Raw genomic sequence first — 14,456 nt, forward strand, 5'->3', positions numbered from 1 at the left:
TAAAGGAAGGAAACAAGGCTGGTTAAATGGAATGCCAAAAGTCTGTGGCTGTCTGAAGGGGGTGATCGCCAGCTGCGGAGAGGAATTCTCTGCTCTAGTTCAAGGAGCTATAACCAGGAGAACTGCCAGAAAATGACAGAAGGGAAAATTCAGGCAGCACACCGTGAAAAAAATTGTGACACTGAAACGTATTAGGTGATAGAATAACACTCCCAGAGACAAGAAAAGAGCCATGCTGCTTGGCATAATTAAACCCAGGCTGGACACAATGCAAATGGACTGCAGGGAATGATGCTGGTCAGGGGAGACGGACTAGAAGACTTGCTAGTCTTCTCCATCCAAGTCTGCGATTTATGAAGCATCCACAGGCATTTGTGGGCAACAATCCGTGTCAGAGCACAACCCCCTGTGTGTCTGCCTGGGCATATCTGTGTGTGCTCGAAGCACGTGTCTGTCGGGGCATGTGTGTGCATGTGTCTGTGTGGGTGAGTTCGGTATCTGTTCCGTTTGCCTTTTCAGCCTCCTTGTCTGCAGCAGAAACAGCAGAAACCATTCTGGTTCCCATACTCCTAATTTTCTTTCAGTGGCCAACGATCAGAGGATCCGTATCATAGAATAAGGCCTTGAAATTCAAGAGAACTCTGCATTCCAGTGTGAACTACCAAGACAGACACTTTGCAAAGGAAATAATTTTCCCTTTCCTCTATTCCCAGTTCCATGCTCTCCTTACCGGCGCAGGTACATCTTCCATGGCTCGGAGAGCTTCTCCTGGACAAGTGCCTTCACTGCCTTGCCCAAGTACTGTGTTGGCTCTCCAGCTCCAGCTTGGCTGCCCTCTCCTTCCGTCTTAACGTTCAGCAGGTTGCCAAGGCTGGCACTGGTCTTGGACATCTGGAATAGAAGAGAGACGCTGCATCAAGCCCAGCACATGGCCATGGACACTGCCAGTCCGGATTCCCTCAGGACTGCCCCACAGAAAAATCTGTTTTCAAAGATTAAGAGAGAATACAATAAGTCTGCAAAGGCTGCTTCAACCGCATCACTAAAACTTAGCAGCACCTCTCTCTTCTGTGCCCTCCACCCAACTACCACACTCAGGTGCCTGTCTAACACTCATATCTCATGCACAGCCATGAAGCATCACTTCTGTTTTATATGTGGGGAAATGGAGGTGAAGAGAGACATACATTGAGTGTGGAAAAGGTGGTCAGGCTTAACCATTAACCCAGTAGAGCTCCTACAAAATGCTGGTCTCCATACAGAGCTGGTGAGCTTTAGTTTTAGAATCACCTTGTCCCAGTCACAAGGATGTCTCTTTATGGTGACTATCAGGCATGTTTGGGAGGGGGCAAATCTCAGTCATCAGGAGAAAAATTCTGCTTCGTTTAAGTTCCTGGAAAATTCTTACTAACTTCAGTAAAGAAATTATGTCACTTTCTGCACTAAATGTCCACAAAGCAGGACTTGGCCACACAATTTGTCTAGTGTGAAAGGTTTCAAATAGGTTCTACACAGAGAAGATTTGAGGGTGAGGCGTGTGATGGGCAGGACAGAAAAAAGAAGTTACTCAAGAGTGCTTAAAACATTTTCTTTCAGAATAAATGCACTGTCCCCCAGGCCCTTTCTTGCTTTGTTGTGCTCTCCGTTCCCTCCAGTAACGGCAGTGAAATTCCCAGCATGAAGAAACACAGGATTGGGCCCAATACTTGCATTAGAAACTCCACCCACTTGAGGATCTTGAAGGCCTTTAGAAATATCAGTTAATTAAGCCTGACAGTGCCCCCCTAAATAAACTGCAATACGCTACAGGAACCCTGGCTATTTGAGGCTCTCTTAATGCCCCCTGAAGGTAAAGCCCCTGCTGCTCTGTGGAGACCGCAGCTCTTTATGGCTGGAGCCAGAAATTCAGGTCGGCTTTTTCCACTGCTGTTTGCTGGGCATTTGGTTTCTGTAAAGGGTTCTTGTTCTTCGACAAATAATGAAGGATTGTTCCATGAAAAGAAATTGTGTGCGGCAAGAAGCAAACGTAACGTGTTCCTGAGCACACTGAGCTCGATCCTGCCACCCTTAGCCTGGGAACAGGCTCCTCCAAACCAGTGGGCTCTATTCTCTGCTGTTTTCTGTCATCGGTTAATCTCATTCCTTCCTTAAAAAGGGAACAAACCTGAAGAACTCACATTTTGTACCCATCTTACCCTTATTTTGCACAACATAAAGAATCTTACGCACACAAACAAACACTTCTTTCTAAGCATATGCTTAAATCTCATATTCTCCAGGAGCTTTCCAAGTTAAGCATCTCTTGATACAGAACTTCCCTGAGCTGGGGCCTTCACAACGACTCCAGACCCCAGACTTGCTAAATAGATTTCCTCACTAGAGAAAGAACCTCATGTTTGGAGTCCCTAAAGGGACAATATGAAGGAACGAGTAAGAAATTAAGTTTAAAAGGGAACATTAAAAACCCAGTGTGACAGAGCCGATGGAGGAGAAAAGTGGCGTAAGGCTAAACACAGAAATTAAACAACACAGAGAGAAAAGAATGCTGAAATAACAGAGAAAGGAAGCAGGAGATTACTAGGCGAAGTCGCTTTGCCCTCTCTTGCAGTTAATACGGCCTCGATGCCTGTAACGCCCAGAGCCAAGGGGACAGCAGTGGTTACGCCCGTAAAATCTATCACTGAGGGGAACATTAAAGCAAGGCTCGAAGGCTGCCCCCATCTCCACTGCGGTTGCACACAACAGCAAAATTAATCTTGGTACAGTAGAATTTATCATGGGAAAGGGAAATATGTATTTGAGATGATGCATAATTTAAGGAAAAAAAGTAAAGAAAAAGAAACCATGCATTCTCTAAAATAAATATTACAGCACATGGTAAAGGGGGCTCTGTTGGACACCATTACTCACACCAGAAGACAGAAATGGATGATTTTAGCTCAAATCTCTAATTTTTTTTCTTCTTTCATAAAAAACAAATTATTCTCCTCCCCCTCCCCCACTGAAAGAAAATGTTTTTAAGTAAATAAACAAAATGAGTAACTATAAAAAGGGAGCGAGAGAGAAGTTGCTAGGATCTGAAAATAAAAATTAAAAAAAAAACCTTTCGGAACTCTCCTCTGTCTAGAATGGATGAAAAAAAAAAGGTGTCAGAGGCTGCAATATATTTCTTCAGCCAGTTCATTAAATTAATTCGTAAGCAGTGGCTCTGAAATTATACCCGATGAAAAATGGTCTCAAAATTTAAATGGTACAAACTCATCTTATTAGAGGCAAAACATTAAAAAACAAACGCATCTCTTCCCCCCCCCTCCCCACCATCGCAGCTTTAATTTCTCTTGGTGGGGGGAATGAAAGGCGTTTGATGGATGGCTCTTACCTTATTCATAAGCGAGGATAAAAGAGATGAATTTGCCGAGACTGTGTGGCCATTTGATTCATTACTGGAACACACAAACCAACAGGGTTTAGTTAAGATGTGCGCAGGGACTGCGAGCACCGAGATTAATCCTTCTCCCTTCAAGCTGCCTCACTCCTCACCTGCTGCATCCCGAGGAAGAGAACGATGCCCACCCTCCCCCGGGCAGGACGAACTCTGACTTGTGACAGCCAAGGTGGGGAGAGAGAGGGCCCAGGTCTGCAGAATTCAGTTCTTTCTGCTATTAAACATCCCAGACCTCTTCCTCCACATCACCACACTTTTTTATTAGCTGACTCGGAACCCATCCTGTGTTTTATTCCTTCATCCCATTACAACTTTGAAAGATACAGCCAGGGAGAGCAACAACCCTTACAGTCACAGCTAAGGGACATGGTTTAGTGTTTGATAGGAATGGTTGGACTCGATGATCCGGTGGGTCTCTTCCAACCTGGTTATTCTATGATTCAAAGGTCAGAGCAGAGCCCTCACTTATCCCAGTATCAGTTCCTCTGCAGTTTTTCCACACAGGACAATCCTCAAACACTCCTGCTCTCAGCAGAGATGCTGGACAAGTGGGACACACGCTTTGAGATAGGTGAATTCACATCTGCGCGCGTGCCAAGATTCACCACCATAACTACAGGCCAGCACACGCCAGACCCAGGCAGCCTGACACCCAACTGTCTGTGCGTCCCGTTTCTCTGGAAGGCGCCTCTCTGACTCCATGCTGTTCCTTGGTACATCACTGCAAATGCTCCTGTGGGCTCAAGTGTGGTGCTGGAGCAGCCTCCGATCGGCTCTGGGTGGCAACAGCAGGGATATCTAACTGAAAGAAGGAGCTTTCCCAGTGGCTTGTTTTGCAAACAGTGCTTGTGAGCCCCCAAAACCATCTGGAGAACATACACTGAACAGGAGTAGAGAGCACCTCCCTGCCTCCTGTTTGGGGGAGTCCAGCTCAGCCACTGTGAAACTGCCCATCATCAACACACGTCCTCTCGTTACAGGTATGGAAACTTCTTGGATCTCGATGTGGAAAGAGCTAAGTGTGCCTGCCTGCTTGCTTCTCTCACCCGTGATCCTTGACGCTCAGGTCCAAGCTGTGCTCCTGCAAGGAGTCCTGACCAGTGGCAGACGACGATCCCATGGCCTCCGCAGGTTCCTGCTTCACTTGAACTGGATTGAACCGTCCGGGAGCTGCTGGTTGTCCGTTCCCTGCTCGAGAAAGATGAGCACAAATTAGATGAAAGCCGGAGGTCTCCAATGAGGTTCCAGTGGCCAAGGAGTCGGTTAAATCGCCGGCACCAGGGCAGGAACGGGAAAAGCAAAGAAAAAGTGTGGGGGGAGGGAAGTGCTGGGATTGCTGGTCAGCGTTTATTGCCAAGCTGACATGATGGGTTCTGACATCCACTCCGGCGTGGAAATTCTTCAAGTGATAATTATTGCAAAATTATGTCAAAGTTGTCCAGGCTGTGGGCCCTTTAAAGGAGAAGGGCGGAAGGAGCGTGGGGGAGACCTGATTCTCTGCACAAACTGTCATAACTAATTTGCGGGGCTGCCTCTTAAGCGTTTATTAAAGACTCTGTTAACGCTGAGGCAATGTGGCAGCTTTCGACTGCTAGTCAAGCCCCCTTTCCCGTCCCCAATCCCAGCGTTGCCGTAGCGACAGCGCTGGCCACCACTGCGCCTGCCCAGCAGCAGCATCTGCCCTGTCGGGGCTATCGAAGGTGACAGCCAATGGGCTTGGTTCAAACCTTCCCACCGCCAGCCCTTGGCCCCATAGAAACGGGGAATTCTTTTTTTTTTTTTAGGGAAGGTGTTAGCGTCGAGCCCATGAAAGAAAAACTCTCTTAAAAGGAGAGAAAAAAAAAGAGGAAAGGGGAAAAAAATTAGAAAGAGCAGCAAAGAAAAAAGGAGGGAAAAAAAGTTGCTGACAGGAACGTGTCTGCAGAGCTTTTTTCCACAATCCCCAAGTGACTAAAATATTAATCTACCCTCGGGCAGTACAGCTGACGGGAGCTGCTTCGCAGACAGCAAGTGGCATTTTATTAAAAAATAAAGGAAAATAGTTCCCTCCCTGACCTTTCTCTGCTTTAGGAAACAATTCTTCAAATAATAATTTGAGAAGTATGGGAAAGTTCCCCTTCCCCGTTGATCACAGAATCATGGAATGGTTTGGGTTGGAAGGGACCTTAAAGCCCATCCAGTTCCACCCCCTGCGATGGGCAGGGACACCTCCCACTGGAGGGACAGAGAAGTGGAGCTTGCAAGAAAAATGGTCCAGTTTGTGGATTGTTCCAACACCATCACCAAACCCAGACCCGGGACAGCAAACCTGGAGCTCAGAACCAGCCCCCCGGGATCAGAAAAACATCTAGCAATGAGCTACAGGACAAGCACCGCTGGGCCCTGCTCAAACTCGGCACAGTCTGCAGAGAGGGCTGAGGCTGCTGCGTGGACTGCAAAGACTGGCCAAGCTTTTTCTTCCTTTCCATTTTTACCACAGTGCCTTTCTCTTTGCAGCCACCAGCAAACGAGGCAATACACACGGCACGTTCTTCCTTCAGATCTGGGAAGAGCCTGCTCCACTGGTTGGGCAGAGCTGCGTTTCCTGCCTCTCTTCTGGACACGTGGGTAGAGCCAGGCTCCACGGAAACCGCACCAACAGTGCCTCTTCAAGGGTCAGCTGGACACGACTGAACCTGTTCTCCCATTTATGTTCCTTTACTGCCTCCTCCCCACCTCCAGTCCCATGGAGCAGCCTCTCATTCACTCCGCCCCAAGTCATCAGGCACCGCTACCACAACTGAGGAGGGTTCCTCAGTCATGCAATGGTTTGGGTTGGAAGGGACCTTAAATCCCACCCCTGCCATGGGCAGGGACACCTCCCACTGGATCAGGGGCTCCAAGCCCCATCCAACCTGGCCTTGGACACCTCCAGGGACGGAGCAACCTGTTCCAGGGCCTCTCCACCCTCACAGGAAAAACTCACCTGCTTCAAGTGCCACAGAGGGCTTGAGTGCAGCTGCTGCCAGCCTGGCCATCATAGGAGAGATTAATCCCTTGCTAGCAGAGATCCTTTCCATTATAGATGCTGCTGGAGCTGGAGAAGAAGTAGCCGCTGGCTCACCAGATCCTGAAATGGCCTGGGAGGAGGAATCGGTAGGAGCAGATGATGTTGGATTGCTGCCAGAAGAACCAGCAGTCATCAGGTTAGCTGAGCTGGCGGGAAGCGGTGTAGAGACCCGACTAGGGATGATGGGGAAGAAGGATCCAGCTGTTCCAGGAAGTGCTGCTGAGTTGGAGAGTGCCAGGGCCAACGGTATATTGCTGGGAAGAGCCTGGGAGAGCAGGCCAGAGATCTTGGTGGCTGGTGTCATGCTGTTGGCAGACTTGCTGGCCTGGGAGGAAGCAAGCTCAGCAGCAGAGGAGGGTGCAGCTGGAACTATGAGAGAAACGGAAGACTGTTGACTGGTGGGGGAGGCACTCAGGCTGGAGTTCTTCGAGCTCATAGCGGAGAAGTCAATAAGGTCATCGTTACTGGACTCCTCTTGCTCATTATCCTTAGACCCCAGAAGAGAGGCAGGCAGGCCCAGCACTCCTGAGCTCCGGATGTGCCGGCGCTCGTGTTTACGTTTATGGGAGGTCATCTGGCTGGTGGAGGTGAAGGTGAAGCCACAGCCTGCCCTTATGCAGTGGAAGTGGTTGGTGGCCTTGCTGTAGACGCAGCCCTCATACTTGCATTCCTCGTACTTGTAGAACTTCTTGAAGCCATCCTTGGCATAGGCATCATCTTTGATGTGGTAGCTCTTGTGCTTCTCAATGTCACACTTGTTCTTGAAGGTGAACGTACAGCCAGGTCGCCTGCAAGGGCATCGAGGAGGAGAGGGTGGTTGGCTGGATGGGCTAGGAGCACAACGCCACCGCTGTCACCTCCCTCCCTCTGGGATAAGGACTGGGGCCAGTACAGGACAATGCCCTGTCTGCAAGGGTGTTGAGGAGCTTTACGCAGGTTAACCTGCGACACCACAGCAAGCAAAAATGTTGCCATGCAAGAGAGCTGGGAAGCTCACTCCACCCTGAGGAAAAGCCACAGTAACATGGGGATGCAGGCGCCCACCTCTAAAACTTCCAACCAAAACAGCAGCTAGAGAGGACTAAGGTACAAGCTGTGCTTTCCTGCTCTTCCCAAGAACGTGAGGAATCGAGAGAAGGGCGTTTGTGCACAGAAGGCAGAGTCTGGCCCTGAAAGGGATGAGCTCCCTGTTGACTGGGGAGAACTCTAGCGTGGAAGTGCCATTAGCACTATGTCAGTGGCCTACTTCCCTCCAGCTCTGAAGAGCACTGTGATCTCTTCCCCAAATGATTCTAGGATGTGTTTTCCAGGGGGCACTTCTGCCTTCAGAGTGGTCTGTGATAAGATCCTGGAAATCATCTGCCCTGGAGCACGAGTTCTCACAAGAGCAGTGCTGAGAAAGTCACAGCAGGGAAAATCAAGTCCCCGTGTGTACTCCTCCATTTATGACTCGGCAGAAGGAGCCAAACAGACCACACGACTCTGCGGCAGGATTCCTCCCCTTCCCTGCTGGCTCACCTGCAGTGAAAGTGAGTGGTTTTCTGCCCGTAGAACTGGCATTCCACAGTGCCGCAGTCCTCCGTGGCACGGAACCGCTGGAACCCGTCATTGATGAGCTGCGTGTTCTTCTTGTGAAAGTTCTCATGGGTCATCACATCCGAGGTGCTCGTGTAGACCTTGTTACAACCCACCTACCCCAGGCCAAAACAGGGAGGATCGATCAGCACAGCGTTTGAACAGCCTGACACTATTGCCAGCAAGAATAAACACACGAGCAGCGCACACACATTTCATAGCTCCATTTGTGCACTTCTCCGAGGAGCGTTAAGTCATCGCTTCAATTCCCAATCTAAAGACTCACTGAGCAGAGGTGGAGAAAACACAGCTCTGGGCATGAAACAGTAAGGAAGGAAGGGGAGGATGCAAAGGGGTAAATACCAGGTACCGATAACTGTTCCTGCTCTTAAGAAGCAAAAACCACTGGCAGATGCCATTACTTTTTGTTATCTTGGAATGACATGGAACAAAGTAGGATTTTCCTCTATTTGGGGAACACAAAACTGAGTGGGAATGAGTTATTTCCCTCTTTAGTCCTTCTGGGAGGCAAGGCCAATCTTTTGAGCTTGTAACACAGGGTTCTCATTCTAGCAAAGCACAAACCCTGCGTTCAGCTGATCTTAGCAAACTGGTGGCTTTTATTCTCGTCACTGTTCAAACCCACCACTTCGATAATTTTAAACTTGTGCAGCGAGAATGGTGTGAAAGGACGGGATGCAGAAAACCTGCCTTCCTCTGGGCAAAGCGGGCAACTTTGCCATATCGAGTAAAAAAAACACTGGAATCTGAAAACGTCCTCAGCCCTGCTGAGGGAGGACTATTTTTTTTCCCTCTTCTTCTCTAGCACAACGTGTGCCAATGCCTGCACCATCTCAGAAGTGAAGAGAACGAAAACACCACCTCTCAGTTCAGCCCAGGTTGATTCAAACAGGCAATAACAAAACCCATGACAAATACCCAGAAAAGAAAAAAAAAGAAGTCTCTCCAGCTATTTCCAATATAAAAGAGCCTCTCTCTCCCTGCTCTGACACCTTGAAAAAAGACAGACCCTGCATGGCATTAAAAAAAAGAATTAAACAAAAACCTCCTTAGGAATAATTTGCAATGCAGCTCTTGGTGCTAAAGCCTAAAAAAATGTCAGTTCATATAAACAACTAACTGAATTTTATCCACACCAATTATGGACATAAAGAAAAAAAAACCCCATGAGATGGATGGCACAAATTCTGCCATTTAAGCAGTATTTTCTTTAATTGGGAGTTTATATTCAGACACCTTTTCTGTAAGACACTGCTTACATGGGCATTATCTTACTGGAAGGCAGTGGGCACAGGATGGAATTGGCCATATATAGTTGTGTAACAAGGGTCTTGATTCGAACTCAAGTGACTCAAAGCTGTGAAACACTCCTTATACTCTAAAAAAAATTAAACAAATCCCATCCTGGGCAACTGAAGAACCAGAACAATCAGTATTATGGAAACAGAGCAGAAAACGTCCTCGAGTGAAAGTCACATGAAGTTCCCAATTTATCAAAGGCTGTAAGCACATGCTTAACCCAGCCCCTGGTCAGGACAGGCTGGAGTGCATGCCTAACATTTAAGCATGTGCTTAAGCCCAGTCGCCTTCAGAGCGCTTACCTGGCTCCAAGTTAAACATATGCTGCAGCCTAGCCCAGCAAAGCATTAAGCACGTGCTTAAGGCCTTGGGACTTTAACTGTGGGGCTTAAACTGCTGGGACAGGGAAGGAAGCGAGACTTGAGTTTTCAGAACACAAAAGCTTTTGCCAAGGGTTGCCTGGTCTTCATGTGCATAACTCTTTGATAGGAATGGTTGGACTCGATGATCCTGTGGGTCTCTTCCAACCTGGTTGTTCTATGATTCTATGATAACTCCAGCCTGTCCTCGCAGCTGGCTACAAGGCTAATGAAACGAGTCCACGTCAAACCTTTTAATCTGAAGAACGATCAGGGTAAGACCCAAACTATCTGTCTAAAAACAGTAACGGCATCACAGTTAAATCTACACAGCAATTCCAACACTGGTTATGCTGCTGGTGACACCGGGCTGGCTCCTCAGATAAAACTCCTCGCCTACACCACAGACAAACAAACTCCAGCATCAGTGGTGAAGACGACAACAAACCAGGGCTGTTAAGTTGAGATATGTAGCATTAAACCATAATTACTTTAGAAATTGATTACAGAGGAAATTAAACCAGTGTTAAAGGGCGGATGTGTCAGAGGCAAGTCTGATTTCAAGGGAGGGGCAGATCGGATTTGGGTAGAGGCCGTGCAGTGGCATCATAGAGAAGTCCCAGAATCTCAGAGAATGGGACTCGTTTGAACAAGTGAGGTCTAAAGCTGTGGAAATCCTTTGAGACCGGCTTTGCCTCACTGCGCGGACAACACAGCCAAAACCAGGGCTGTGGCTGCCTTTCGCCCTTGCCAACACTTGGCAGGGCACGTGCAGTGCGGACAGGGCATGGACTCATCGAAGAGGTGCCTGAATCGGAAGCGAGCTATGAATGGTGAAGACGGAGGCGTCGAGCTGCCTGAGCTCAAGAACCCTTGCCGTCCACCCCAGAACAAGGGCTCTTCGTTAGCCTCGGACGCTGTCCTCTGTTCCCCGGCCCGGCTGTTACCTGCATGCAGTGGTAGTGTGTGCTTTTCCCGTTCAGGTGGCAGCCGTGATAGTACACGCTACAGTCATCCAAGGGGCTGAAGCGCATGAAGCCATGCTGGAGGGAATTATCACGTTTCTTGTGCATGTTGTAATGCCGAATCACATCCTGTTTACTAGTGAATCTCTGGAGAGATACAGAGACAGAGAGTGAGACACACGTGATGGGGGTGGGTGAGTAATCCTGGGCGCAGGGTTTTGTTGTTGGTGTTAATAAACTTATGGTACCAGGACTGTAAAGCTCAGCAGCCATCACCCCAGGAGAGTCAGATTAAAGAGGAATTGTGTGCATGGATCTTCTTGGTAAAGGAAAAAGTATACACCCATGAAAAGCTGTGGAGTAAAATGGCCCTGGGGTGATGTCCAAAACAGGCTCCCTGTAGCTTTAAGACTGCAATTCATCTAACACAATTTTAGCTGCTACTATCTCGAGAACTGCTATAGTTAGAAAGCAAACCAGTGAACTGAGCAGCCTCTGAGAGTGTAATCCAAGCTTCCAAATCACTCACTGGAGTGGGAAGCAAGACTGGCTGCCACATGCATGTCAGACTAGAAACTGGGAGAAACACTCTGCTCTTTTACACTATCTTCCCACTCTGTCTTCTGCCTCCCCTGTGAGGTAGGACGGCTTCATTAGGAAAACAGGGACATGGAACTTTCCTCCAGTCACAGAAGATGGTAGCAGAGCTTAGAGCTAAATCTGTATGACCAGCGTATTATTTTCATCCTCTAACTGCTTGAAGTAATGGAGGGGTACCCCACTGTCAGAGCAAGCTAAGTGCCTTTAAAATGAAGCTTTTCATTTCTATTTCCCACAGACATCAATATTTAACAGTGAAGGTGGGAAAGTAAATCTGATGTTTTTTTAAAAAAAGAAATCAATATCCATTTATTTTGAGGAGTAATTGAAAAGGCCTGTATTCTAATGTTTAACAACTTTTCTAGTTTCCCTCATAGGGAACAAATGATTATCACTTCCATGCTCTCCTCCTATAATATCAATCCTGATCAATCTCGTTGGTACTGGCATGGGAACATATTGATATAGATTTCAACAGGAATCCCTTGGAGGCTGGAGGTACGATTTCCCCGGGTGTATGTACAGGATTGCTATTGCCAATCATCGTTAATTTGTGCCCACTTATTACAGAGTGTTACTTATTCTAAAATATATCTCAGCCATAAAATAATTTGCATTTTAAAAAGCAGCCTAAATCCTTATTCCCTGCGAGACCAGACAGCTCCTTTGCAAGCAGCTTCCAGGCTCCTTAGGAAATAATCATGAGGCCAATCATAATAATAGGTTTTTCTGTCTTTCCATCCTTTGCGTTTCTCTCTTTCTGGCGCAGAGATATCCCTGTCACAGTTGGGACAGACTCATCTCAATTACCAAACTGTGGGACCACTACATGCAGCCCTGAGACAAACTCTGCTTTGATCAATAGAAACCCACAGCCACGCTCGGCAAATCCAGATCAACTTCCTACGCTGTGGTCAGGCTCGTTCCTTTGAGAGCCAGAGGTCTCCTGGGGTGGAGCTGAAGCTGTGTCTGATGCACGGTCGAGGCAAGCTCTGGGATTCCCACTCAGACGCGTGCAGCCTGACCACAGAAATGGCAGTGTCAAACTCCCAGACCTGGGAAGAGGGTAAACAAACCCCGCACGTGACTCGGCTGGCTTGACGTCGCTACCCTGGCAGGTCTCCCAGTAATTACAGCATCGCACATGCTCCTGCCCCCACGCTCTCCCCACAAATCCCGTGCTGCTGCTGGTCTTATTGGGCGTTTTGTTGCAGATACTGCTGCGACAGTGTCACTCGGGCAGCAGGAGGGAGAGAGACAGACTAACAAATCAGCAGGCCCTGGTTGCAGGCGCAATTTGTAACACAGCAGAATTTATTCTCTTGGTTTCACTGATGTGAATATGGAGTAGTTGCCACTCACTGGAGCTCATCTGTATTTTGCTCTTATAGCGGTCTGGGTTTGGTTAAATGGTGTTAGATTGGGTTAAATGGGAAAAAATAGGATTCTAATAAGTATCTTGTCCTCTTTCAGAGTGGAAAAGTGAAGAGGCGTGTGCGTGCATGAGGAGGGAAGCTCAGAGGGACACAGATCTCCCCGGGTTGTACTCGCTAGGTCCAGGTAGCCGTGCTGGTAGCGTTTCCCTGGTCTTTACCTGGTAGTTGCACTCCGGGTCCAGGCAGTGGTAATGTTCTCGGTACTGGTACGCACAGTGTATGTGTCCACAGTGCTGGCTGCCAGAGAATCTGTCAGTGGGAGAGGAGGAAAGAAAGGCAGAGAATGAAACAGCGGCCTGACGGTAGGTACAAATAAAATAATACCCATTCCTGCTTTCATCCCACACGTTTATGGCGTTAAAGCCCATTTCTTTTATCCCCTCTGAGGACGGAGGCCCTCCTGCCTCCTTTTTCTTATTTATCACTACTTAAAGTGCTTCTTGATCAGGATCATTCAGGTCCTGAACATCCCTAAGCTGTCCTTCCCTTTGAAATTCATCTCCCTTATCTAACTTGCTTACTTGGGGAAGAGTAAGAAAGGACAAGTCCTTGAATTCAATATTCTAAAATTCTCATGTGTGAGTTTAGGTACCACAGCACTGAGTTTCAGAACTCTCCCACGTCAGGAGACAAATAAATATCGGGCAACTACAGAGTCTAAATTTTCGTTATATGGCCAACTAGGAGGACCTCAGAAAAGCTCAGGCGTTCGTTTGTTTACACGAGTCAAGTCTCAAGACTGTTTTTTCTCACTGACAAGAAGATTGCAAGCCAGGAGATTAGGTGGTAACCTGCACAGAGGATGATCACGGCAAGATTACACAGGAGCATTCAGTAAGATGGACAGATCAGCAGACAGATGGGCGAGATGGATCTCCAGGAACAGAATAAACCGTTACAAGCAGATCATCTCAGCCCTGTGTGTGCGTCTTCCTTCTCCCACGCACGACAGCCCTGCTGATTGTTATTTTCCATGCGGATATAATACTTGCTCACGACAAAAAACAGCGCAATGCAAAAGAACAGGGTTCTCCCCCTGCATTTGAGCGTGATTAAAAGCAGGACTTGAAGCAAGAGCCGAAGACCTGCACCCAATCCATTTCTGCAGGCCACCACCGAGCATCCCACGCAGCAAACCTGGAAACTCCTGACATACAGGGTGGAAAAAACTCAGGAAAGCAGAAATGCCACACGATATCTCTGTACAAACAGCCCGCACAGAACGTATCGACTGACAGACACATCAGTAATTGGCAAGAGGACAATCCAGTAAGGGGCTAATCAGTGCCACGAGCTCTCCAGTGAGTGTTCCAGGAGACCCCGAGAGAGCTGAAGGGCTTGAAAGGGAAAAGCACTGGAGAGAAGGGGACTCAGAGGGGAAACATTCAAAGATAAAGTACCATCTGCTCAAAGGTTCCTCAAAGGTTCCTCACGTCACTTAGCGTGAAACACAGCAGGAGTGAGTGTGATAAAGGGCATGGGAAAGAAACAAGGAAGGGCAATGGGAAAACGGAAAAATGAGTGGATGAGGGTGTCCTGGGGCAAACAAGGGGCAGGGCAGGAGCAGGGAAAATTAGGGAACCTTGTAAGGTGAGGTAACGCTAAGCTACAGGATAGACAAAGTCAGGGTGAAAAGCAGCACTAAACACAGCATTTCTGAAGCACAGTAAGGACGAGGAGGTCACTGTGGAGACAGCAGGGCCTCCA

At 48.0% G+C, this 14,456-nt stretch overlaps 1 protein-coding gene across 8 annotated transcripts in view; it reads right to left on the bottom strand.

Annotated features, from left to right (window-relative positions):
• Positions 1-14,456, bottom strand: part of CASZ1 (castor zinc finger 1) — a 199,532-nt gene that overhangs the window by 19,997 nt on the left and 165,079 nt on the right. For all 8 annotated transcript variants that reach the window (XM_069874647.1, XM_069874643.1, XM_069874646.1 and 5 more), the window contains 7 exons: positions 12,908-12,998; positions 10,696-10,860; positions 8,013-8,185; positions 6,411-7,282; positions 4,492-4,633; positions 3,380-3,443; positions 731-891 (listed from right to left, as the gene is read on the bottom strand). In XM_069874647.1, coding sequence (XP_069730748.1) covers positions 731-891; positions 3,380-3,443; positions 4,492-4,633; positions 6,411-7,282; positions 8,013-8,185; positions 10,696-10,860; positions 12,908-12,998 — 1,668 coding nt within the window. The remainder of the gene's footprint in view (positions 1-730; positions 892-3,379; positions 3,444-4,491; positions 4,634-6,410; positions 7,283-8,012; positions 8,186-10,695; positions 10,861-12,907; positions 12,999-14,456) is intronic.

This window comes from Phaenicophaeus curvirostris, chromosome 22 (genome assembly GCF_032191515.1).
Source record: "Phaenicophaeus curvirostris isolate KB17595 chromosome 22, BPBGC_Pcur_1.0, whole genome shotgun sequence".
Lineage (NCBI taxonomy): Eukaryota > Metazoa > Chordata > Aves > Cuculiformes > Cuculidae > Phaenicophaeus > Phaenicophaeus curvirostris.